Source organism: Talpa occidentalis, unplaced genomic scaffold (genome assembly GCF_014898055.3).
Source record: "Talpa occidentalis isolate TD23 unplaced genomic scaffold, MPIMG_talOcc4v2.1 talOcc4.4, whole genome shotgun sequence".
NCBI classification, from domain to species: Eukaryota; Metazoa; Chordata; class Mammalia; order Eulipotyphla; family Talpidae; genus Talpa; species Talpa occidentalis.
Window position 1 is genome coordinate 127,144,817 of NW_023604295.1, and position 27,281 is coordinate 127,172,097.

The 27,281-nt window shown below is 39.2% G+C and overlaps 1 protein-coding gene across 12 annotated transcripts in view; it reads right to left on the reverse strand.

Moving 5' to 3' along the window:
- MTUS1 (microtubule associated scaffold protein 1) overlaps nucleotides 1-27,281 on the reverse strand; it is a 138,213-nt gene that overhangs the window by 10,059 nt on the left and 100,873 nt on the right. For 10 of the 12 annotated variants that reach the window (XM_037526309.2, XM_037526308.2, XM_037526310.2 and 7 more), the window contains 6 exons: nucleotides 24,938-25,152; nucleotides 16,857-16,923; nucleotides 2,939-3,153; nucleotides 2,122-2,227; nucleotides 1,039-1,112; nucleotides 801-896 (listed from right to left, as the gene is read on the reverse strand). In XM_037526309.2, coding sequence (XP_037382206.1) covers nucleotides 801-896; nucleotides 1,039-1,112; nucleotides 2,122-2,227; nucleotides 2,939-3,153; nucleotides 16,857-16,923; nucleotides 24,938-25,152 — 773 coding nt within the window. Of the gene's footprint in view, nucleotides 1-800; nucleotides 897-1,038; nucleotides 1,113-2,121; nucleotides 2,228-2,938; nucleotides 3,154-16,856; nucleotides 16,924-17,937; nucleotides 18,007-24,937; nucleotides 25,153-27,281 lie in introns of those variants that run through there. The other 2 variants (XM_037526318.2, XM_037526311.2) reach the window with 2 other exon arrangements.

Sequence of the window (27,281 nt, forward strand, 5' to 3'; positions counted from 1 at the left end):
TCGAAGCAACAGCAAAAGCACATGCTTACACACATACACAGAGTAGGGAAGTAAGGATGTAAGTTGTAAGAGCAAATTAAGCTTACAAGAGGAATTTGTATTTTGCAAAAGTGAACATTTTCTACATAATAAAATGATTTCAGCCACAAAAGGAAATGAAGGACCTACATAGTACAGTATGCATGGACCTTGAGAACATGAGCTAAGTCAAAGAAGTTATATACAAAAGGTCACATGCAGCATGACTCCATTTTTAAGAAGTGTGCAGAAGAGGCAAATCCATAGGGACAGAAAATACACTGGTAGTTCCCTGAGGCTGAGGAGTTTGGAGGGAAATGGAGAAAGGCTGACTGTTAATATGTACAGGGGTTCTTAGGGGGGGAGGTAATAAAAATGTTCTGGAATTAGATACCAGAAAGCTTTATAAATATTCTTAAAACTGCTGAATTGTATTCATTTCAAGGTGTGTAAAGTATATTTGATTACAGCTGTTAATTAAACAGACCAAAAAGAAAAGTCTTTACATAAAACCTTTTCCCTAACCAACAGATTATCTGTCTTCCTGTATGTTTTAGCTCAAACCAATATGCAATATGTTGGGATTCATCTGTTTATTAGATTTTTGAATTAAAAAAATGACACCATAAATAAAGAAGCCTCTTACAGTTTTAAAATGATGCTGCAAGATATGAAAAGGATTCCAAACACATACTATCTCTCTAGCTGTTAAATGCTTAGCAGAGGGCAAAAGGCAGCTGGGCAGGAAAAACCTCCAGTAGTAACAGAAGGGCACAACTTACTAAATTTGCCTTCTCTCTTGATATTCTTTTTTGTTCTTCTGCTTTCAACTTTTCATTTAAAGCATCATTTTCACTCTTCAGATCATTGATTTGTTTCTAAAACACAAGCAATGAAACACGGAACTTAAGTTAACAAGCAGACACCAGAATGCAGAAAATGTACAGACATACCAAAACCCACACATATCTCAAGAATGAATGAATTTTTTTTTTTTTTTTGCTACTGAGGTTTACCTACCTCGAGTGACTCCTGCTTCTCATAAAGTAAATCCTCAAGTGATTTTTTTTCCATTTCATGGCTTTTCTTGATTTCTGGAAAGAAGTAATATTTGTTAGGCAATCACAACCTATGAGATCACTGTCTTCACACCCAGGTAAGAGTTGCTCAGAAAGCAACAGGACTATTGTCTGTGTATGAGGCTTTTATGTACATTAAGCAATCTGCTGTCAAATGAGCCCTGCAGGAGCACAGACATTCCATCTAATGTCTGACAGCAGAGGCCCACAGAACACAGGAAGCCCAGGGAACACACACAAGAGTCTTGGGGGAGGGTTCAAACACTGGCTTTTAGACTCCTGGTCCAGAACTTCTGTGCTCTTTGCCATTTGTTCTTCATGACCCAAACAGAAGTCTAAAATTAAACTCATTTCCAGCAGGAAGGAAAAAATAATGTCTACTGCGGGCCAACTACTTTTACATGTTCTCATCTTTGACTTCACACAACGGCTCTCTTTTTCTGATGAGAAAGGCCAAAGGCCACGCACTCGTTCTTACCACGTGTCCACTCATGTCTCTGTAGGGTGAAACGAGTGTAACGATTTCAGCTACATGGCCAATTATGTTCTGAAAGACATGGCTTGTTCTTTCCCATCTACTACAACCCTTCCAATCATGATGAAATAATTTAAAAAGACTCTATTCAGCAAATGCAGCTATATTTTGCAGCAGTGCTGGTGAGTGAGAGTGCCCAGCATGGATCCCCGGGAATGGCCAAGGATATAAACCGAGGCCTTCAGCTTCCTAAAACTGAAAGTGGTGAAGCACAACCACTGCTGAAAACAACATTAAGTTCTTCAAAAGTGCTAGTTCCTAAAATGCTGGCATTTATATCACACTATTATTTGTATCCTTGAGGATGCAGACATCCTAACATTGTCCTTAGCAAGCAATGAACAATGAAAAAAATAAAACACTCCAAACTGGGCACCACAGGTGTTCTCTGGAGGGCATTCTCTGTTCTGTGAATCAGTTCTGTTTTCCAACATATCATGCTGTTCCATTAGATGTTCTGCAATTTAAATAGAAGAGAAAGCATCTTGCCTGCAAGAGTGGCTTCATAGGCCTCCTTTAGCAATTCCACTTTCTCCGAGTGGCTAGCTTCGATTTCCAACTTTGAGGTTTCATGGGCAGCATTTAAGTTGTCAAACTGTAAGAGGGAAATCCAAAACAGTAGTTCACCATTAAAATCAAAGGTCATAAGTTGAAAAATAAGGCGCAACATGAGGTGACTTTACACATAAGCTTGCATTCCAGCACAAGAGTTGCTTGACATATGTAAAGAGCAGCAGGACTTGGAGTTTTACACTTCCAGCTCTCCACGTAGGAACACAGACACACAAGCTCTCCACGGCTCACTGAAGGAAAACTTTCAAGGTGAAGACACATTTCTCAGCAACAGGATCAGGTAAGCTACTCCCATCATGCGGGCCTCTACTGCCTCAGTCTCCAGCCTGTGCCTGACACAGAACAGGCACTCTGGAAACACTGGCTAAGTGAAAAATTGACTTTAAAAGGGAGTAAGGAAATTAAAGGTTGGTTTATGACATACCATTAGGTGAAAACAGTTACTAAACAAGTACCATTTTAAAAAAGAAGAAATGCAAGACAGGAGATTAGCTGTACAACCCATGTTCACAAAGAGATTATTTCCAGGTAGTAGGGTTGAGGGTTATTTTAGTTTATCTTTTTCCTTCTGTTTGTTCACTCAACATTAAGTACATGGCACTGATCATTAGAGGAAAATGTAAGTCAAAATCCTTTTCACCAATTTCAATTTAAAAAAAGTTAATCATCAAACAATTAGAATTCAAATAACTAGGCATTGTCCAAGAATATGTTCAGGTCCAAAGGCACCGACCTGTTCCTGCAGTTGAGTTTTATACTTCTCTGCCTCTTCAATGTAGATGTTCTGAAACTTCTCACATTCCCCAGTATAAAATTCTTTAAGCCGATTCTCTAGTTCTGTTAGATCAGTCTGGTGTTGCTGGTTTAGCTTCTGGACAAATCCTTCGTAAGCTGTTTGCAACTCATTTCTGGCCTTTTCCAATTTCTCACAGGTGGCTGAAGCGGTGACTGAAGTGAAAAAGGAAAGGAACAATGACATTTAACTTAGTCAATGTCCTGAATTTGTAATATCCACACACACTTGGGATGTCTCTGGAAGCAGAGAGAGAGAGAGAGCACAGTCTCAGTTCTGTAGGGACCAGGCTTTCAAATGCCATAGTATGAAGTGAAAAATAAAAAGGACAAAAGGCAATGATCTCTGGCAGAAAAAAACAACAAAAAGAAACAAGCCAACAGCTATGGAGCAAGCAGTGAGGGGGTACTGAAGAGCCTGATTCCCAAGTAAAGATGAGCCTTTTCTGTGGTGACCTAGGAGTGAGGGAGCATAAGGTTGAGAAGGCTCTGACTGGCTGAGGCATCTCTAAAGACAGCCAATCACTGTGGGAGAAGTGAAGACACAGAAGGATCTGGGAAGATCAGGGACAAAAAATTAGTAGATTTTAAGCTTGTCCTTAACTTGAGATGATTTCTTTTGAAAAATCAGCAATTAAAGTCAAAATATTAGAATTCATAGAGCACCAATCACCAGTGCATAAAAGAGAAAACTTTAGGGAAAACATCTTAAAAGCTACCAACGTGAACACATTGAAAGGTAAAATAACATGCTTTCAAAATGCAAAATAATGTGATAAAACTCAGTTTAAAATCTGAGCATCCTACCTCTTCACCACTACCACCAAAAAGAGAATCACTAAAAATACACTGCAGAACTGGCACACAAATGCATCCATGCACACACTACAGGGAGTCCTGGAATGTCACGATCACTTCTCAGGAAGCTGTGAGCTCTTCCACCCTCTTCATTGATGTTAAAACACAGGTGAATGGAGACCTACTGCACACCCACCAGGACACATGTTCTCCATACTCTAGAACGCTATGTACTAATATAAAATGGGTATTGGTAAAGTTAATCTTTACTTCATTTCAGAATATTAAATTTCAGGCATTGTGGAAGGAAATAAAAGATTGTTTTAGGGCAGAGAAACTAATTAGGGCACCTAACTAATGTGGAATTGGCTGGGTTCTGGGATGAATTCCCGGCGCTGCTTGGACTTGTGTTCTTGGGAATATGCCATGTGGAGTAGAACTACCAAAGTGACCTTTAACGGTATCCTCTCAGAGGTAAGATGGACCATATGGAAAATGACAAGGACAGTGGCTGCTAAAACAAAACTCTGAAAATTCAAATAAACATTTATCAGAGGGGAAAGGAATTAATGTTAAAAACAAAATTGCTGGGGCCTCCCCTGGTGGCTCAGGCAGTTGAGCGCAGCTCTATGAAGCTGTCCTCAGCCTCTGCAGTGCCAGTTGGATCCTGGCTGGCCGGCGAGGGTCCCACATGGCACGGTAGACCTCTCCTGTCTCGCCCACTGCTCCCCTCAGCAGTGTATTTCGTCAGTCTACCTGTTCTGTTCCCCGCTCTGTCTCTGGTGAATCCTCTCACCCACCCATGAATCTGGCCTGTACCCCAGGTTCTTGTATAAATAAATAAATAAATCTTTAAAAAACACACACACAAAAAACCAAAAAAACAAAATTGCTACTTGATGACTGGTGCACAGAGGGGCTCTGTACATATCACCTCACTGAACTCTCCCACAAGTCCTGGAGAACCATACTGCTAAATCAGGAAACCAGAAGAAGGGCGAATAGGTGGCCTGTGGCACAGAGCTAGAAGTGTGATTCTGATTCTGTGCCCCATGCCTGTGTTATTTCAACCCCAGTCAATTGACTATTGCACCAGGAACTGGTGAGAAAACCACCTCAATCGTTAATTTGAATATATAAATATGGTGCATCAAACTATAAAAAAGGATAATGAACATCCTCTCACATTAGCCACCAGACAGGGCTTTTACTGTTAAGGGGAAAAAAAATCTAAGTAGTGTTCAATTGTGTTGGCAACTGTGAGTGAAGAGGTGAAGAGAGGACAGATGAGAGGGAAAGGGAAAAAAATGGGTCAGATGGGGGAGCGGGAGGTTTACTGCTGTTTATTACCACAGGCCGAGAGCAGGCCCAGCCCCAGACAGTGACATCAGCCTGCAGCTGCGCAAAGACCTTTGCTCTGTTTATTGCTGCTTGTGCTGTGTGGACAGCAGCTGGGCTGAAACCTTCACTCACACATATGGCTTTAGTTTTAAATAAATGGCCTGGGCTCCCCAGGAAACATTTCTTTGGCATAAAGACTCAGACTATGTTTTTACAGGACACACATGTGTATGTATCATGAGCTCCCAGAGTGCTCCTGGGGGCTGGACACACTGTTGGGGGCGAGGGGGCCGGGAAGGGGAGAACATCAGCCCAGGGTTTTAGTTGTGGATGTCCCTGTAATATTACAGGGTAGGAGAGGTCTCTAATACCATCTGCGCTTGCTCTTACTCCTGTTCTCAGTCCTGTCTCTTCTGTGCATTTTCTCCACAATTCCACTTACTTTCAGTCCATTACTCAAACACCTACTAAAGTCAAAAGCAAACATAAAATCTAACAGAATTTGGGCAACATGAGCAAGCAGTTTTCCCAGTGTTAGGTGAAACTCTTTCTGGGAGTTACTGCATGAATAGAAAATCCACACGGATTTTTGAAAGCATATCTGTGACTGAGAGCACCAAAAGATCACTGATGGGTTCTTTCTTTTGCGTACATACTGATAAACTACAAAATAGGTCCCTAACAATCTACTTTAAAATGAGAAATAGTCTTCAGAATTAACAATGAAGGAAAGAAAAACAAAACAACTTTTACAAGATTAGCACCAAAACAAAGAAGTGGACATTTTTACTGAGATGAACCTGGGCTGAGAAGTCTTCTAGACCAGCAATGTAACAGCCACTGCCTGGTAGTTTAAAACATGAACAAGTGAGTAAGGGAAAAATATTTAGAAGTGGGGAAATGCTTGAAATTTTCCCTTTCCAAATAATTATTTGGATGACATCTAGAAAAGGCCCATGTGACAGCCAAATATAATCTCTGAAAAATGGAAACTGGATTCATCCCAGATGCTCCAGCAGGTGCAGAAAGGGAGCCATTACCCAATTAGCCCACGTGGGCATTCATCAAAGGGGGAGGTCAGATTTTGAGCATTTCCATTTTGCAGAGACCAATTCCCCCTTGATGACTGATACATGCGCTATTCACAGAGAAAAACATACAACCATGACCCTAAATTATCAACATTGTTTTGAAATATCACAGAGCTTTCTTCATTTTTATATGTGAGTGCCAAGCTTTACCAGGAGGCACCCCCCAAAATATCTCAATTCTAGGAATATAAGTCTTAACAGAAGGGAGGCAAAAAACTTAGGCTCAAATCTCAGTTATACCATTTACTGGCTGTGTGACTTGAGCACAGCATTTTAGTCTTCTAAGTCTGTATTTCCTCATTGTAAGATGGGGATAAGGTTAGTGCCTTCCTTATGGGAGATCATACATGAAGCTCCTGGCCCAGTTCCTGGCCAGAGTAAGCAAGCACAATACTCATAGCTGCTGTTAGGATTAGCCTTGTAACAGTCCACTGACTCAAAATCGGCTTGAAGACTCCTCAAAGACAGCCTTGGGCTCTATGACGGAGTGTAGTAACAAAAAATAAGCATTGCGTGTTCAGTATTCAGACAACACGCACATGTGGCAGGGTGTAACAGTGGAGGAGACATCAGCCTCAAATTTTCACCTTCTCACCTTTCTTGACATTTTCCTGATTTAGGTGACCATCAAGAAGGGATTAGTTTAATTATGTTAAATCTATATAATGGAATACTTTCCGAAGAAAGTAAAAATACTTTACAGCTGGTAGAAAGGACTGGGGAAGTTCTTTATGTACTTATATTTAAGAAATGTTAAGTGGAGGGCCTCCCCTGGTGGCACAGCGGTTGAGCGCTGGGTTGCGAAGCTGCCCGCAGCCTCTGCAGCGCCGGTTCGATTCCCGGCCACCGGCGAGGGTCCCACATGGCGCGCAGACCTTTCCTGCCAAGCCAGCTGTTCCCCTCAGCAGTGTGTTTCATTGTTCTGCCTGTTCTGTTCCCTGCTCTGGCTCTGGTGAATTCTGACTGTACCCAGTGCTTATATAAATAAATAAATAAATCTTAAAAAAAAAAAAAAGAAATGCTAAGTGGAAAAGCCAGGTATCAAGGTCCAAAAGACTCAGGAATAATCTTTGGCCTTCCCCTTAATTGCCTAAAAAAATTCAGGAAGAATACCTGTTCCATGAAGGGAGTTACCACCATGGATAACTAGCATATGAGTTAGCTGTGGAGGCAGGAAGGAACCTAGCGATGTTTGACTTAAAATTCCTATGTCCCATGGCTTCTGCAGGACCCAGCAAACATTTGTTTACCAAACACTTGCCTTATCTCATGCTCCTATGAGTTTTCTCCCTCTCACCCTTTCCTCATGAGCTCAAGATGTCATATAAACCCCAACTGCCTATTGGGAAGCCCCCCTGTGAATGAAATTTTTCTCCTGTTAACCTGTCTTTTTAAAAAAAGATTTATTTATGGGCCTCCCCAGTGGCACAGCGGTTGAGCGCTGGGTTGCGAAGCTGCCCGCAGCCTCTGCGGCGCCGGTTCGATCCCCGGCTGCTCCCCAGCCACCGGAGGAGGGTCCCACATGGGGCACAGACCTCTCCTGCCGCCCGCTGCTCCCCTCAGCAGTGTACTTTGGTCCTTCTGCCTGCTCTGCTCCCCGCTCTGGTGAATTCTCTCACCCTCCCATGCTTCTGACTGTACCCAGTGCTTGTACAAATAAATAAATAAATAAATAAATAAATAAATTAAAAAAAAGATTTATTTATTTATGCATACAAGAACTGGAGTACAGGCCAGAGGTGTGGGGGGTGAGAGGATTCACCAGAGACAGTGGAGAATAGAACAGGCAGACTGACTGAAATACACTGTTGAGGAGAGCAGCAGGTGATACAGGACAGGTCTCCTGTGCCATGTGGGTAGGTCCCTGGCTGGCTGGGGATCGAACTCATGCTGGAGGCCGTGGACAGCTACACAGTGCTGTGCTTAACCCCTGAAGCCACCAAGAGGCCCACCTGTTAATCTGTCTTATGTCATTTTAGTAGACCAGCCGAAGAAATTATAGTGTGGAGTAAAATTTTACCTCCCCAACAGTTTCTAAAAGTGGAGTCTAATTTACTTAAAATTGGAGATGATAAAAAACTGAATAAATGAACATTTTTCTAAAAGTAAATTGCTACGTCATGGAGAGGAAGTAGCTGACAGAAGAACAACAAAAGCACAGGGACCCTATGATCAGACAATAGCTATTTCTAACTTCCTGCCTCTCAGTTTCCTGATAAACAGGTAGGAATAAACATCACCTGAGCTGTTCATCTTATAGTTGATAAGGATAATGTGAAACAGTAAGAGTATTCTATTTCATAGAGCAAATCTTCATAGACTTTGGAATGACGATCTACACATATGCGCCTCAGGCCTGCTTCTCAAAAGTACTACCCTTTGAAATTTCACATGACCAAGAAATTTGGCAAACAGGGGTAGACAAAGGTTTTTTCCTACAAATGGATTTCTGATTGTTCTTGAGCATTAGAATCAACATGAACAGGTTTCAAAGCCTTCCATTAATCTAACTTATTAGGAACTAACTTTTACAAAATGCCAATATTATCAAATCAATTCTCCCATAAATATCATCTTACTTCTCAAACTCAGATCATACTTTCCAAAGTGCTATTACATTTATGATTCCATTTACTGTAGTACTGAGTTAATAGTCATATAGATATGAGGGGACTAGGGTGACAGAATTGCACCTAGAACACCCTCTTAGCCTCTTTCTACAGCACAGAACACAGAACCTGACCTGAGTGCCATTTCTTCAACTTGAGATATGAAAGAGATAAGCTAAATCATATATAGATGAAATACCTCAGGGTATTAGGGCTCAATTCTCAAAACTCGGCTGAGAAAGACTGAAATAAGGCAGATAAAAGATGATCTCTTTCCCCCTCTACACTGAGTAGTCCTGACAAAATCTTCTTTGCAAATGATCTTTGTCTGTAGGTGCTAGCTGGGCCTGCATGGAGCCTCAGGTTCTCCCTGCCAAGACAAGTCTGAAAAGACTTGACTGGTTTTCCACTTAGTCACCAGCCAACAACATGCTGCAAAACAGATGCTCTCCTAATCACAACAGCAAACACTCATCTACCAATGGAAACATTCAAGAGTGAAAGCGGATCAGAGCTGCAAGCCTGGCTGAATAACCAATAGTGCTCTAGGTTTCAGGCCTGGGGAAAATGAATTAAGACTTTAAAAAAAAATCATGTCTCAATCAAAGAATAAATGCAATGTTAAAAAAAATGGTGATTGAGAGTCAGGTACTGACTGCTTTTCCTCCCTGATGAATCATTTTTAGGACGCAAGGGTCAGAAGGACAGGTGAAAGTTGATGGCGTGCATAATATTTAGAAGCCTGTGTATAAGAATGGACTCAATTCAGTTGGAGCTCTTTGGTATTATTTGCTCTCTTATTGTGCTTACTGATTCATATATGTTATTTTTACAGAAAAGAAACAATTGAAACAAAAGAAACAATTGGGACTGCGAGATTGGTGTCAACCTGTAGTCTAGGCAGACAACTGAACAGAATCACCCAGAGGGTGGTTAAAAAGAGGATTTCTGGACTCCAACCCATGTCACCCAAGTCAAAATTAATGGGCATGAAAACGAGGAATCTACATTTCAACCAGGTCATTTTTTTTTTTTTTTACACAAGGGAGTTTGAGAACCACTAGTTAATATCACTTGTCTAGTGACAAGCAACATTAGATAAACTGAGTTTATCAAAACTGGAGTTAGAACAAAGACACCAACTCAATGCACTTTCAAAACAGATACTCTTGGTAAAACTGTGCATCTGTACAGATGACAGAATATGGTCTTTACCTTGTACAGTCAGCCAAAGTCTAAATTTAGGATAGATGGATATGGACAGGAAAATACTATCTCCACCTTTAACCAACTCAACAAGTGAAGAGCTCTGTTTTGGTATATGGTCACTTTCTTTTCCTTTCATTAAAACCCACTCCAAAAACCACTTGTGGAATTCTGCAATGCCAAAGTGACTTAACTGTGCAGAGTTTTAAAAATACTTTAAATACAGCCTTGTTAAATGACACTGTAGACAAAACTGGAACAGGAAAAGAATTAACACATTCCATAAGGTGTGAGGTAGCCTGGAGTTCATAGATACCAGTTAAGTGTTGATTAGACAATTTGTATACTGCCCTTGGCAGAGACAAGTCATTATTCCCTAGGAAATTGCAAGACATATTCTAATATAACAATACTTCTTGAACTCTTGACTTGAATGAAGCATTCTAAAAGTAGATACCAATGGAAGCTAGTGTTGTTTCAAATTATTTTCCAACCTTTCAAAGATTTTCATCAAACATTCCCTTCTGGAGTTAGGAGTTTGATAGTTTAGCCATTCTAGATTCTTTCCAAGAGCTTTGCTTGCTAGCTGTTTACCCTTAAGGAAGTTACTTAAATGTTAAACCTTTATAAAATGCAAACCAGTCAAATTTGAGCTGATTGTTATGGAAAAAAAGAGTAGATACTCAACATATGCTCACTGCCACACCCATCTCACAATTCTCACATAAGCATGACATGGAAAAATCAACTAGCTTTCTATATAATTATTACGGGAATTCCAGTAATTTAATTTCAGTGAATTGAAGGTTAAAATCCTGTGAAATGCCAATAATCAAAACAAAAATTATACAAAGATGTAGGTAAGCTCTTAATTCTGATGGCTAACAAATATATAATGTTGAAATACAAAATATCTTTTTCTTTATATACTTATATAAAAAGGTGATTTCAATGATTATGATTAATTTAAAAAATAGGAACCCCAGAAGATAATTACAGCCCTCTATTACACCAGTTTTGATCCACCAACTGTAAAAGATCAAAATAAGACATTTCTTCCCTACCTCAAAGACCAAATATTTGCTGTGAGTATAAATCATTAAAATTGAACTGCAATCTATTTCAAGGTTTGACACTTCCAAAAATGATCTACTGATAAAATGGGCATGTCAGGCAACAGAAAATGTTTCTAAGATAACTAGTTCACCTTACTTTCTTATTATTTTTTCCTAAATTGACTATTTTATGACAGTTTATATAAAAACATTTGTGCACAATAGCTGAGTATTAATATAAAGATAAAACTAATTCTCCTTAACTACTGTCCTTGATTCACTCACTGAAATACTAAATGCTAGGCGTAAGAGATTAGCTGTTGGATTACAAAGATAAAGATATTGGCATTGGCCTTGCCCTTGAAGAACTCCAAGGTTTGTACTGAGAAGAGGTATATAAACAAATAATTACAATGAAGTACCTTGGTATAGTCAAGATGCAACTAACTTGCTTGAAAGATTTGGGTGAAACTCAAACCAAGATAAAATATTTTAGCCATTTCTTAAAAAATGAGTAAATGAGAACAAGTTTGAGAGGCAAAAAACAGAAACGATAGTAAGAGGCATAAAATAGAAAGAGCAGCATATCAGGAAGAAAGGATAACATGTGCACAACAGGAATAAATGAGATAAGAATGAGCCGGTGGTTGGGATGGGGGGTGGGGGGAGCAGATGTGAAGACAAGTAAAGAGCACCCAGGATGTTCAACTGGAAGGTTATGGTGACTTATCCTATGTTTGGGCATAGGAATCATTTGTTTGTATAAAAATGTCTAATGAAGGACACATAAGATCTGGTATAAACATAATCTGCTAGCCTGTGGAGAGAACAGAAGCAGGCCTGGAGGCAAAGTGACTTGTCGGGCAAACAGGGGCATATAGTCCAAGTGAGAAATTATGGGGCTTAAATGAGAACAGTAGCAGTTAAAATGCTGGTGAGGGACAGATCTGATATTTAGAAAGCAGACTGGTTTGCATGTGGAGGATGGAAGAAAAGCACGTGACTCCAGTTGTTAGTTTGAGTGGTGAGTGAATAGTAATGCCACAACAGGGGCTGATGGGTAGACTATGAGGAATAGATTTGAATGAGGAGACTGCAGTCTTCAGGGGCTGGAGGGTCAGGAAGCCTTGATTACAATGGACTAGCTCGCCTAAAGATAGCTCTTCACCAGGAAGAAATACATCTGCAGCTTGGAAAGGACAGGACTAGAAACATACACCTGTGAGTTTAAACCATGGGAATGGATGAAAACAACTGACAATAAAAACCTTGCCATATGACAACATTATTTTAGGAGTAAATGAACTTAGGCTACACCCACTTGATAAACTTGCAAGTCATTAAATAGTACCACAATGAAGACTATAGATAATATGGATATTTTCTTAATGTAAATTAAAAAGATCAGAGTACACATAAGCATGACATGGAAAATCTCAAAAACATGAAGAAGCCAGACACACACACACACACACAGTTTCCATGCACATGAAAATCTAGAATAGACACATGAGCTTATGGTGATAAAAAATCAGATCAGATCAATGTTGCTTCTAGAGGAAAGAGGCATGAAGGAATTTTCCTAGATAGAATTTTTCTATGCAGATGCACTTGTCAAAACTGATGGACCCAAAGCATTTCACTGTATGTAAATGACACCTTACAGAGTACAATGTTGTATATATTTATGTAAACAAAGACAAGGGGATATGGAAAAGTTAGTTATGTCAGGGCAGTGGAGCTATGGGTTATTTACCTGTCACTTCAGAATTTTCATACGTAAGTCTTTAAAAAGAAAAGAAAGGGAACTTTAAAACCTCAAATGCCCATACTTAGCCAGCCACCATGAAAATGAAAGCACATTTTTCCCATAAGAAACAGGAAAAAATTGCTGCAATTGGGGTTTATACTCGGAAGACAACAGGAATGGCCATACTCAACACAAGAATGAAAGCACCGAGGAATGTAAGATGCTGGGGGAGCCCACGGCATTGTTCTGAGTAGACCAAGGAGGGGTTTCCAAAGTGTGGTCACAATAGCACGTGGCAAGTCATTCCACAAAGGGGGTGTCCTCAGGCAGCAGAAACTTTCACTGGAGGGAAACTGGGCTGACTTGACAGCAGATGACACTTGCTAGAGTATGAATGGAAGGGACAACGAGAGGCAGTTAGATTTGGAAGGTCAGGAGCATAGGCTCTATTTGGGTGTTAGTGTTCCTGATGTGATGAGTTGTCCTTTATTCTTTGCTGTTCTTAGTAGTTTGGAAGCCTTGCCTCAATCTTCAGAGGTGGCAGAGAAACATTGCTCACTGGAAGAGTGACAACAACAATCCCCCATTATCTAGGGAAATTTGTGAACCCTTTGATGGTGGTGGTGTGGCACCTCAATTCTCTTGAGTTGCCTGTGATGAACAAGGCACAGACCAGTTGCTTCATACATATCACCGTTTTGTTCAAGCTCCACAGTCGTCCAGCAGAACGCGAAATAACTTCCCACCACCAGTGGGGAAACTGCACTCAAAGTAGTCAGAAGTTACCTAGGAGGGAATGGCCAAACACCTGGACTATGGACGCCATACCCCAAGACTTCTATGTATTAGGAAGGGATAGATCATGTCTTACATTTGAGTCTGAAGAGGAAAAAACATCCTGTCCCGAGGGAGTTCTAATACTATTGAATCCAATTATTATTCCTTTCTTTGGTTTTGCTTATGTCCTCACAAAACAGCAAATGCTGCTGATTGCTACACAACTTAAACAGCATATATCTTAATAGCTATTATTTAATATCAGTTAACAGTTCTAGATGCTTTAAGATGCATTACTTCATAAGATCCTTACAGCCACCCTTTTTTTAATTGTCTTTTTTTTTCTTTTTCTTTTTCTTTTTATATTCCCCATACATTTGCACCCCCTTATTTTGGCCCCAATCTCTCCTTTCCCCACCTCCCCTCATAGTGTGTCTCTGGTTTATAGTTGCTTGTTGATTTTGATTTTTACTTTGTATTAATTAGTCTTTTTCCTGGTCCCTTATTTAGGTTTTCTAGATTCCTGCTATGAGTGAGACCATCCGGTGTTTTTTTTTTTTTTTTTTTCTTTCTGGCTTATTTCACTGAGCATGATCCCTTCCAGCTCCATCCATGTTGCTGCAAATTGCATGAGTTTATCTTTTTGGATTGCTGAGCAATATTCCATGGTGTATATGGACCACATCTTCTTGATCCAGTCATCTATTTTTGGGCATTTGGGTTATTTCCATAGCTTAGCTATTGTAAACAGTGCTGCTATAAACATAGCGATGCAGATGCTCTTTGGAATTAATGTTTCTGTGTCCTTTGGGTAAATACCTAGGAGTGGAATTGCTGGATCATATGGAAGCTCCATCTTTAGCAGGTTGAGGAATCTCCACACAGCTCTCTATAGTGGTTGGACCAGTTTGCACTCCCACCAACAGTGCAGAAGAGTTCCTTTTTCTCCACATCCTCGCCAACATTTGTTGCTGCTAGTTTTTTTAATATATGCCATTATCACTAGAGCCACCCTTGAAGCAATTATGACTGCCATTTTACAGAGAACAAAACTGGGACAAAAGAAATATGACTTGCCTTTGGTTGCCCAGCTACCATAAACTTGAACCTAGATAGTATGACAACACAGTCTAACTACTTGCACTGCTCCTCAAATTTATACAACTGAATTTTAAACTTTGTTGTGTACAAACTAATTAACACCCCCGCCCCTGCCCTCTCCCCCCACTACAAATTGGCAGATCCGAGAACATTCTTTCCTCACTATTTCATCAGAGTAACAGAATAACTACTTTTCTTCTTTCTCCTCACAAAACAAAACCTTCCCTAAATGCTTTTTGTTGCTACTCAAGCAGTCTGCTTAATCAAAAGCAGCACATTCCCTACCAGTCCAGCCTTGGGAGAGCAATCAATATAAATGAGTCAACTCTTGAGTCAACCCTTGTGCCTCCTGCCACTGCCACAGTGGCAGTAAAAGCACACTCCTTATCACAGATGGAAAGCTGAGAGTGGGTACAAAGTGTTGCAGCAATTTCCTGTCAGGCTATGTGACTAACAGGAGGTGCTGCATACCTGGGTCCCAATTTAAATTGCTTAATTGTGCTATCAACTAACAGGTAACAAGAGGATCCCCCATTCAAGCAGAGTGAATGAGGGCAGTGTTTGGTTGGTGTTTCTGCCTTGTTTTAGGATGAGGCTGAAATGTGAACCACCAACTAGGCTCATCTCTACCTCCACGGAGCTATAATAACTCCAAAACACACAACAAAGGTCTCTTTCCTACCTTCTAACTCTAGATTCATGACCTTATTTAAGGCTCAGACAAAAGCAAATTAAGTTGGTCATTTGGATAATCAAAAGGAAAGTAGTCTAGTTAAGTAACCAGCCAGTGTCAAAAGTCTCAAAGAGGTGGGCTGTTGATTTTTCTTTGGACAACACCAGAGTTTAAGCATCATCAGTTAAGTAGGCTTTATGTGAATACCCTTAAGTTTCCCCACTCAGGACAAAGATCTCAGTGTGCTTCCTTGAAACTCTTTCCTTAGATTCTTAAGTCTTTCAGTGCTGAACTTCCATGTCTTAAATTTACATTTCCAGAAAGAGCTCATCATTTTCACATCATAAAATAAGCTCTGGAGAAAATTATACTTCTGCTAGATATTGGGAATGGCTAGCCACGAGTTCACCCATCAGGAAGTGAACAGAGAGGAGATGGAAGCAGTGAGGAAGTCTTGACCCCACTTTTACTGCTCTGTACTGGGGAAAAAACTCAAGAACACTCAAGCCCAGTAAATAGTATCAATGTTTAAACTCTAGTCCTGTCCAAAGAAAAATGGGCAGCTCCTCCTAGAACTAGATCAACACATCTTTCATGCGCGGCTATTGCCACGGCATAATTTGTACACCTACCTACCCACACTTTTGATGGAGACTGTCGGCACAGGCTGAGAACTGCAAACAGCAAGGAATTCAGCCTTCAATAAACCATCCAAGACCTGCCTGACTCTCCAGGGCTGAGGTGCAGAAAGGGGGAACCCCAAGGCAGTCAATTCAACCCAACATGGCGGCTGAAGACAGAAAAGGCAGCATTGCCTTCTCTTTCACAGACCCTGAGGGCATTTTCCAGGAGAGACAAGAACTAAAACAGAATCCTGCCTGACACTGGCAGCATCATGTGGTGACTGCCACAGAGGACTATAGATATCAGAGGTGCCTGGCTTCCTAAGGTGCTGGGTCCTAATTCACCAACAGCCCCACCCAAATTCTATGATTGGCATAGAAAGTGCCTTCTTCAGACAGGCTACCCCTCCACACGGCATCCTTTTAACTACACTCTCCATTCATAACCCACCCTGTGGAAGTATAATTACTGTTATCTGAGAGGAAATTTTCCAACCATTCTTTAACATAAAAAATGGTTAAAAAAATATTTAACAGGAATGCACACAGTGCGAAAATCATTCTGTCCTCTTAAGAGAAATGTTTCAGTCATCAGAAGCTCTGCTAGGCTTACTCAGATCAATGCCAGGAATTCAGTGAACTTGGGGTCGAGCTGCCAAGATTCAAAAGAAATGTTGATATAGTAAGTGTTTTCACAGACACCAGTGTGGGACAGCTAACAAATGCCAGCGTGCAACTCCGGTCATAACGCAGATAGGAAAACCAAATTTTCCAGTTTACCCCCTGCACCATAAAATCTAAGAACAACAGAGAAAAACAACAACAAAATTCTTACCTAGCTCTCCCCGGAGGTTAACAAGTTCTTGAGATAGGGTTTTGTGTTGTTTCAGTGCTTCCTCCTGCTGCGGAAAACACACATCAAGTTACTAAATGTTTTCAAGAGGGTCCCATTCATTAAGGCTTACATTTGTTATCACTAGGAAAATGAGACCAGAATCGAGAAGCCAAGATATGAATCATTTAGGCTAACAGTGTGTTTCATTAAAAAACACAGATGTCCCTCAGTTGTTCAGGAAATTCACGTTTCAAAATCGGTATTTTCTCAGGTCCTCGTGAAACTTTTATTTGAGGCACTGAATGGCCTATTTAAAAACATTTACTTTGAGCCATGCTTCATTGCTGTTCCACAGAACCTTTCAGCCAACGCATACTGTACTTAAGACGTAATGCACTCTCCTCCTCCAAGGGCAATAAAGGGCCAATCAGTGGAAGATAAATATTTAATGTTCTAAACACATGCACTTATATGCACTTTGTCCTATATTTGCAAATAAAAAAAGTTTTGTTTGAAGGCCAATACTTCTAAAAGGAAGACAAAAAGTTGGTTGTAAAGTTACACAAAAATTTAATCCTTTAAAGACAAAATTAAGCTAATTTTATTCAATTACACATTACTTTCTACAGATTATTATAGTTTGGATCAACTATAATTCTAAGTAGATTTTAAAGAAATAAATCAAAGGAAATCAGGCAGCTGTTTCAGCATGAAAAAGCAGTTCTCATTCTTGCAATAAAGTACAATTTCCAAGTTACCAGCAACTCATTAGCAAGCACACGTACACACATACTCATACAAATACAGTAATTAGATATGGTTTTGTAAGAGGTACAGTCAGCACCACAGGGGTGTAACTACGGAAAAGGCAGAACTCAAAGCTCTCTGAGTATACCCAGCCTAGGCTCACCCAAGGAGGAGCTCCCGCCGCATCTTGATCACAGTATTGCAGAGATCATGAGACCTGGCCTTTGCAGGCAAGAGTTGCTTGTCATTCAAAGCATTTTCCCCTAATTCCAGACAACCTCTGCCTTAGTCTCTGCATTCTTCCAGAAAAGCACTATAAACAAATACTAATTACCCTCGTTGCTGCACATGGAGAATAGAGGCACATTTTGCTGCCAGAGCAGCCCATTTTCCAGCTTCTGTCTCCAACTCCCTCCACCCACCACACTGCCCAAGAAGTGCACAGGTGGCCACGCCACCCACCAGTCTGGTCTGTCTACATTCAAAGCTTGACCAGGAGGCGCGCCATTGGTCCTCGGTTAGCCTTACTTCACGTCCTGCAGGTTACCGTATGCCTCAGACGCCTCTCTCCTCACAGAAGCTGATGCTGCAGCTTCTGCCTTTGGCACAAGCAGCCTGTGATTACTTAAAGCCACAGCCCTTCATTTATGAAAAACGAGAGCCAGACATTAGACTGATCGATTGCCACTTACTTAAATATCAGCTGGTACAGTGGAAAGAAAAACTGACCTTTGGCTACGTGGATAATGGAGTTATTTTTAGATTTGTGAGCCTTTTTAGTCCCCTCTCTAATTGAGGTCATTAGATTATTACACTTACTAATAGAAAAAGGAAACTGTTCTCCAAAACCTGGATTCTAAGGGAGCTTACGAACCAGGAGAAGAACAAAGAAAGTGCCCGTTGTGACTTAGTGACTTAAAATTGAAATGACTTAAAATGAATGCTCTCTCCACAAAATTAAATTTGAGTGCTTAGAACATGGTCCATGCTGCGTTGAGAACTGGAGGGCACATACATTCTATAACTTTTACTTGGTACTTTGTAGTTGTCTGTCACTGAAGACTAAGGAAGTTACCAACATACTGGTGTCTTAAAGATAGTTAACAATGTCCAGAATTTAAAAAGCGTTTCTCGTTGTGTATATTTTGGGCTTAATGCTTGATTTTTAAAGTATTAAGTTGTTCTGAAGCCACAGATCAGAGAGTTAGGGCTTTAACAATGAACAAGCAAATTGGTTCTTATGTAAAAAATAAAGTTTGAGGAAAATCAATCTGGCCAGAAACAGAAATCAAATAAAAACATACACTATACATTTCTCTTAACATTGTAACTTTAAGCCTTAATTTCATTTACTTAGTGATCTAGTTTAAGTAACAATCAGCAAATTTTTTAACTGGATGTCAGGAAAACCAGGAGACAGCTTGACTAGATACTCAGCAGCAATGCTGTAACACATTCAGTGCACTTGCTTAAAATTCATTTTTTTTTCCACTAGTAAGCAGTTCAATGGTTAATAGAAAAATCAGCAAGAAAGTTTACTCTTCTTCAAATTTATGGAAGCTAAAAGGACAACTGAATAATTAACCTGCTATACAATTTTGACAAAACTGTTATGTTCTATCATATTATATATATATATATATACACACACATACATATATATTAGCAAATATAAATATTAGCAAAAGTCAGATGTGAGAAATATATATGCTCACATACATATATATTTCTCACATGTATATGAGCATATATATTTCTCACATCCGATTTTTTGATAATATATATTTGCTAAATATTTTCAATTAGAAAAAAATGAGATGTGAGAAATATATATATGATATACATATGATCATATACATATATATTTCTCACATCTGATTTTTCTTCTAATTGAAAATATTTGGAGGCAAAAATTTTGGTATCCATATGAACACATCCCTCAACCCCACTGCACTTAACTTTCCTGCTCTCAATGTCCAGAAGTCATCTATATCTTCCAACATCTGCCAGTACCAGGAATAGAAAGAGGGAAATCCTGAAGTCATCTTTGACTTTTCTTTACCTAAATGGGCTATGTATGCCAAGTCAGTTCTTGCTTCCTAATGTTTCTTGCATCTGTCATCCTTTTTCTACTAGTGATAGCTCCAGCCTAGTCCTAATCCTCACCAGCCATTCTTGCACTATTGAAGCATCCTCCACACTCCCTTGAAGAAGGCTGCTAGATTATTATCCCATATTCTCTTTACCTAATGAATGCCCTTGATCAAAAAGAGCCTCCTGTTTAGTACTTACAAAAATAAATTTCACCCTAGCTTCATGAACCTAATCATCCAGTTACCATTTAGACTTCCATCTCCTCTTCTGTCCAAGTCACTCTCTCACCATGCCTGTCTCACCCTCCACAGTCTGGAATGCCTAGTCTTTACCTGAACCATTTTAAAACCCTTCAGGGAATACTGAATGATAGTCATATTCACTGTTCTCTTCCACCAAAGCCTAGACAGGACTTGACCCTTCTGATTCAGTGTGCAAGTCATTGCTCAGTACCAATTAACCAAGCACCATTCCAGATACTGTGAAAAATATGAAAGGAATTTAAGACATGGTCTCTGCCTTAAAGAAGGCTGAGACTAAGCAGAACTAAAATGCCCTCCCCCCAATTCTCTGGTTATCTCCCAAGGAAGACGCCTCACCTGAGGAGGAAGCATACAGGATAATAAGACCATGGGCTTTAACTACAACCCAGCATGCAATGCTGACCACAGTCTCCCATATCATAATAGACACATATGAAGTAGCTGACTCTCCCTGGCTGCCTGCTCTTAAGGTGCTTACCCTTCACCTATAGATGATGAAATGCATTTTGTCAATTAGATACTGATAGCCTGTTTCTTTTTTTTTTCAGTTAATCCTATGTCAGTGTTTTCATCTTAGATGACAAACACCTAACCCAGACAATAAGCTTATATGATTGTATTTGTAACATGCAGAAGTTCACACAAAATAAAGAGTAGTGAAAATCTGGATAGAAAAATGCCTCCATACTCATGCATTAAATATATGAAGTACTCCAAGAAAAAAAAAAATAGATTCACCATAATTTAATTAGGAGTCCCTGAGACACAGGCACTTAGTCTCTGGCTGTCATCCCATCAGTGAGTATGAATTAGCTAACAGTGCAGAGCATCAATAAGATGGGGGGTTCTACAGAAAAGTCCTATCAGTTGGCTCACTGTACATGATATCTGACCTCCTCCACATGTACACAATGATAATATCCACTTTTTCTGTTGTGAGACATTTTTACTTTCAGTAAACTGCTGATATCATTCAAAATTTGCCTCTGTTCTGGTGTTACTTTAGATTAGATTCCACTTTCAAAAACAGATTTGGAGAGACACTGACTAATTAGTCAGGAATTTTGGATGGGGAGTGACCTCAGTCCTATTTAGTCGTACCAGGAAGCATCATAGAACCTTTTATAAAGAAATCAACACTGTCCTCTACTTGGCTGTCTGTATAGGGTACTTATGCATACAACGATGCAAAGATAAGTAAAATAATTAAAACTAACAATAGTGTGTTCCGGGAAAAACAAATTATAGTATTGCTTTCCATATTTCTGAGATATTTGTTAGAACTGAGCTACACAATGGTTTATGTCTGCCAAAAAAGTGGGAAAGCTATAGTAATGAAATCAGTTTATGCAAAAGAACAAGTGATGGTTCAAGGATTCTCTATAATCAACTATCTTCATTCATAATCTAGTGTTCCAAACTGTTTAGGAACAGTTAGCAGTAACAAGATGTATCTCTATATACAGATCAAACTATATCCACTTGTCACTACTGTAATGGGGAAGAGAGAACCAAGAGTTAAGAAAACTTTGCATTGAAGAAAAACTTTTTCCCCAGTTATGGCTCTCCTTTCCAAATGTTTTATAACAGTGCCATGTACACATTAAGCAATCAGTAAATATTTGCTAACTGATTAGAACTTGCTAGAAAAGAGCAAAAGATATTTATGTAAAGACTTTAGATTTTTAATCTTACATCTGAGGTTTCTTCCTTTCCTTATTCATTTGTTCCTGTGTGTCTATTATGTGTGTAAGGCATGGCCACAGCAGCGACAGTCGTCTCTTAAGAAAGAACTAGATGCAAATTCTGCTCTCACTGATAACACAAAGTGGAGAATGACAGAGAATTTTAAGTACTTCTAGAATGCAGAGGGTAGACAGAACACAGAGCTAGAGGGACCAGGAAAGCCTTTAAAAAGGGGAGGATGGGTGAGCTCTGCTCTAAGAAATTAAGTGAAGTCATAATTGAACAGGAACCAGGATCTAAATTAGGTGTTTGAATTTACTATACAGCAAAAGTATCCATAAAACTCATTATGAGTTTGTCCTGTTGGGAAAAGATATCTTTCAGTATGTCCAGCTCAGTGATGCTTTTTCTCTTTCTCCAACTGAACATTTGATAAAATATTTGGATAGTATATAAGAGTCAGGGCATATGGAAAGGAAGTATCTTCAAATATTAGATTACATGTTATGTGGAAGGTGCCTGCCATACATAAGAGGTATTCAGGGACTGAGGATATACCTAAAGGAAGAGCAGATTGATATCCACTCCTGGGCCTTTGCTCACTGATGGGCAGGAGGGCAGGGCTACCTGATAGACTTAATTTGCATTTTTTAAACATTGATTATGTTTATAATGAATCCATGGAAATTAAGTGAAATGATGCTACCTTAAGAAAGGTACGGGGGGAAGGATGGTAGTCTAGCAATGGTACTTCTAAAAGGATGAAAAAGAACTGGCAGAAACAGGGGGGGTGAGTTCTAGAGTCTGAGATCTGGGTTCAAGTACTAGCCAGACTTCTCTCACCAGCTCTCTGATGATAAACAGGCATGTTACTCAGGAGCTCCTTGTCTCAACATTTTTATTAGTATATATTCCAACTTGTGTTTTTAGACAGAATTCAGTCAGATAAATAAGAGTATGTTGAACATTAGGAAATATTCAACAAAGGTTAAATCCTCTTACTTCTCTATTTTCCCAGCTATATAGCTGGAACATACAGGCAGTGATCAGTTTCAAAAGATCAGCTGGTGCCAAATAATCATAGTTTTATACTCCAAGTTATAAATCAGTTATCCAAAAGAAATATGATGTGAGCTATTTTAATGTTTATAATTTTAATTTCCCAGTAGACACATTAAAATGTTTTTAAAGATTTCAGTAATATATTTTATTTAATCCAATATAACCAAAATATTATTTCAAAACAGTCAATAGAAAATTATTGAGATATTTTACATTCTTTTGTATGCCTTTGAAATCCATGTATATGTATTATAATTACAATTAATTGCATATCTTGATTCAGACTGACTACATCTCAAGTACTTAATAACTTCCTGAAGCTTAGTGGCTAACATATTGGACAGATCTGATGAGCTGCTATCATTCAAAATTTGCCTCTGTTCTGGTGCTGCTTTAGATTAGATTCCACTTTCAAAAACAGATTTGGAGAGACACTGAATAATTAATTAGTCAGGAATTGTGGATGGGGAGTGACCTTGTTCCTATTTAGTTGTACCAGGAAGCACCACAGAACCTTTTATAAAGAAATCAACACTGTCCTTTACTTGGCATCTGTATAGGGTACTATACAACGATTGACAAGGGATAATCGCGGAAGGTTTTAATCATTAGAATGTAAAGATGAGTCTGTTAGCAGTGCTTGGGGTAGATTATAAGGAGGAAAGGGTGCAAGCTGAAAGACTGCTGAAGAAGTATAGTCTAGTGGACAGCTATCCAGACTATGAGTAAGGATGAACCAGTAAGAATGAGTAAGAGGGATAAAGGGCAGAGACACTGTGGAAAGAGTTCACAGGACATGATGACTGATTTTATGTGGGTGATAAAGGACAGAAAGAGTTGAATGTGGGATTGTTAAGCTTGATATAGTAAAACAAGATAACCTCTTTATCCCTAATCTGCTTCTGCCCTACATTTGATAGGATATGGTTTTCAATTTAGCTTGATTATATAAACCAAATCTTGAATTCCTTCTTTACATATAAAAAGGGGAGAAATACTGTATAGTACTGTAATTTTAAAAAACTAAACATTTCTATCTCCTTCTTAAAAACATACGTGTATGCACACATATATAAACACATACATATATATTACATATATATCTATTTGGACAAGGCTGCAAAATGTTCATCAACTATTAATCTATACTATCTACCAGTTTGGCAGCCCATCAAAGGCACAGACCAAGTGACATTCACCTGTCTCCCTGCCCTAGATGCATACACAGCAGCATCTTAGGAAATGAATATAGTCTTGTTGAATTGACTTAAGCTACAAACAAGCAAACCAAACCGTTTTCTTCTTGAGATGCCTTGTATTTTTAAAGCTGTGGTTAAAAAGTATGTAAAGAGCTCAGATTATAGTCTCATCCCAGAGTTTCCCCTTAAGAGAATAAGTTTTTGTTGCTATGCAAGTAGCATATGTTCATAAAAACTTGGTTTTCTCAATGAATTTTAACTAGTTCCTGAACTGACATCCTTGGAAAGTATTGGGGGTGGCTTAGCAAGCAAAGACAATCTGTTTTGTTCTTGTTGTACCACAAAGTATTTTAGGAATGGATGGAAATCCTGAAGAGTCCTCAGATCTACCCTAAATTACTTTCACTGTTGTCTGACCCATAAATGATCAACCTCATCTTTCAGAGCATTAAACTAAGTGTGCTGTGGAAAGTGACATATAGTTAGGCAAAAAGTTAAGTGAAAAAAAATCAGTGCTAATATAGTCTGGAAATAAACAAAAGTCGTCTCAAGGCAATTATCTTCTGTTGGTCTAAGAGACTCTAGAGGGGAAACTGAGGTACACGAAATGTTTCCATCCTGCTTCCTGAAGGAAAAAGATAAATATCAGACGGTCTCAATTACATGTAGAATATAGGGAAACCAAACAAAAGGTTAAGAAAAAGTTAAAACCAGCAAGCTGACCATAGAACTGAGGCATACAGCAAAGGAGTAGCGGTCAAAACAGGGGAGGGAAGCGCACAAGGGACTGTGGTGATGTTTCACGGGTGATATGGTGCTAAAATAACTGTGGGGACTACAATGATGTAAGAAAAAAAAGTTTCTATTGTGTATTTCCAGAGATTCACTCAGATATCACATACTTAGCTAAATTAGATCCAATCTTACGAACTTGCAAATAATCCCAAGACAAAAGCATGAGCGCTGTCCCCACCTGCCCTCTGCTTCTCCCACCCCCGACTCACCCACTGCAGTGAGGACACATCCTTACCTCACACAGCAAGTGCTGAATCACAACTGTTAATGCTTCAAACTTGGTGTTACCACAGGAGAGAAGCTGCTTGAGCTGCAGGATAATTCCACTCTGGTTTTCACATTTTGTTTTATACTGGGCCAATTCGAGTGTTTTTTCAGAGGACAGAGCACCTGGAGACGTCTGTGTCTGGATACATAAACTTCTGGGAGTCTTTTGTCTGCCCTTTTCAACTACAAAAGAAAAGACAGGTACTTAAATCTGTGGCTTTAATTTTATAATCACCACCACATGAGTTCAAAAACAACTAGGTAAGCCACAAAAATGCATTAAATTTACATTTACATAAGGAAAGAGTATGAATGACAACAGGAGTTAGTCAAATACTGGGTCGTCAGGAAAAGTCATCATGCATTTTTGCATAGAAAATAGAAAAAAATACATCATGACTTTTCTGACAACCCAGTACCTAGACATTTGGAATTTAAAAACCAGACAATAACCACTTTAATTCTGACTTTAAAACATTTATGTGGAGCAGAGAATCATGCACAGGAAACAAATTTAGCAATCCAAAAACACGAAAATTGTGTGCAAAATAATACTGATTTCATAGTTCTAATCTTCTAGGTGAACTGGCACAGAAACCAATAACAAGTCTCCCAACTCTATATTCTGATCATGCGCACTGAAAGAAAAACGACTGAGCAAATGATTGGAACTTAAATGTCTTTTCCTCCTCCCAAAACATTTTCTACAAACTCCCTGTCCTTCCCCTGCTAATGCTGATAAATTCAAAGATTTCTACTGCAGACAAATTATTTCCTAACCTCTACTAAATTGTCATATACATTGAAAATCTATGTCCACTTTGCCTTTCAAGTTCACTACTAAAAGTACTCTGCTCCTGACTATACAATTACATTTTTTTTTTCTTAAAGATTTATTTATATATACAAGAACCGGGGTACAGGTCAGAGGCACCGGAGGGTGAGAGGATTCACCAGAGACAGAGCGGGGAACTGAACAGTCAGACTGTCGAAATACACTGCTGAGGGGAGCAGCGGGAGAGACAGGAGAGGTCTGCTGCACCATGCGGGATTCTCGCCTGCCGGCCGGGATTGAACCTACACTACACAGGCTGCAGACAGCTTCACAGTGCAGCGCTCAACCACCTGCGCCACCAGCGAGGCCCTACATTTTGTTTCATACACTGGCTTCATTATTTTCCCTTTCCAAGTAGTAATAATGGCTTAATTTTTTTTTTTTCTTAAAGCACATGCTACTACTCCAAATTGATCTAAGAATCCATGCTAAGTCATTATTCACTTTCTGTGCCATGTTGCACTGGGAATTACTCTGTTTAAAATAAAAAACTGGTCCATTTTGGAAGCATTCCAAATATCTCAGTGACTTTAAATACCAAACTGAATTGGAAAAACAGGAAACAAGCTGCTTAGCTTCTGAAAATAAGAGGCGAAATAATCAAAACAAATCTAAATCTGAAAAGACACAAGAAACAAAACAATAAGTGTTTCCTTACTCTCACAGGCATTCCTATGGCATCCACATACTGTGGTAACAAACAAATCTGAGATGATTTTTGTAAACAGTAATTATTTTCTCTAATTTTTCAGAGGGAGGAAAACTACAGTGATTTCTTGAAGGAAAATAAACAAAGAAGGCTCAGTATTCATGTTCCAAGAACCAAGGGCAAAATTACACTCAATATATTACAAGTTAACGGCAGGAGAGAGGCCCTTGTTTTCTATGGTTGTTCTCCAGATTAAACAACTCCGCTCACTTCTAAAATACCTACTGTGTTTCATCCTTTAAAAAGGGGAAAGTATGAAATATTTTTATTAGCAATCATTAAAATAGTTATTTGTCAGTAACTGCCACTTTCACAGCAGATGGGGAACATAACCAAGACTCACATTAACATCTGAGAGAACTTCAGTCTTTATATTAATAAAAAGTAATCTAAATATCTTATAATTTATCAAAATGAGATTAGTATTTCTTTAGTTTGTCACTTCCTAAAATGTTCTTATAATAATTATTGTGTTATACTGTTCACAGAATATTCTCACATTCCCTCTCTTTTGATCCTCCCAGTAACCCTCAGTAGGGAAGGTGAGGTTCAAGGATACGAAGGGACTTGTCCAAGTGGACACAGCTTCTGTGGGATGGATTCAATGGCAGAGGTTAGGCTCCTGCCGCCAAGGCTCTGCTGTTCCTACCCATTCTGCAAAGTGGAGATGGAGTGGAGATATATTACACAACCAAGAAACTTATATGCAATACTCTTCACAAAGTGTTATTTTAATACATTCAAGCCCATTATTTGACAACTCTTCAT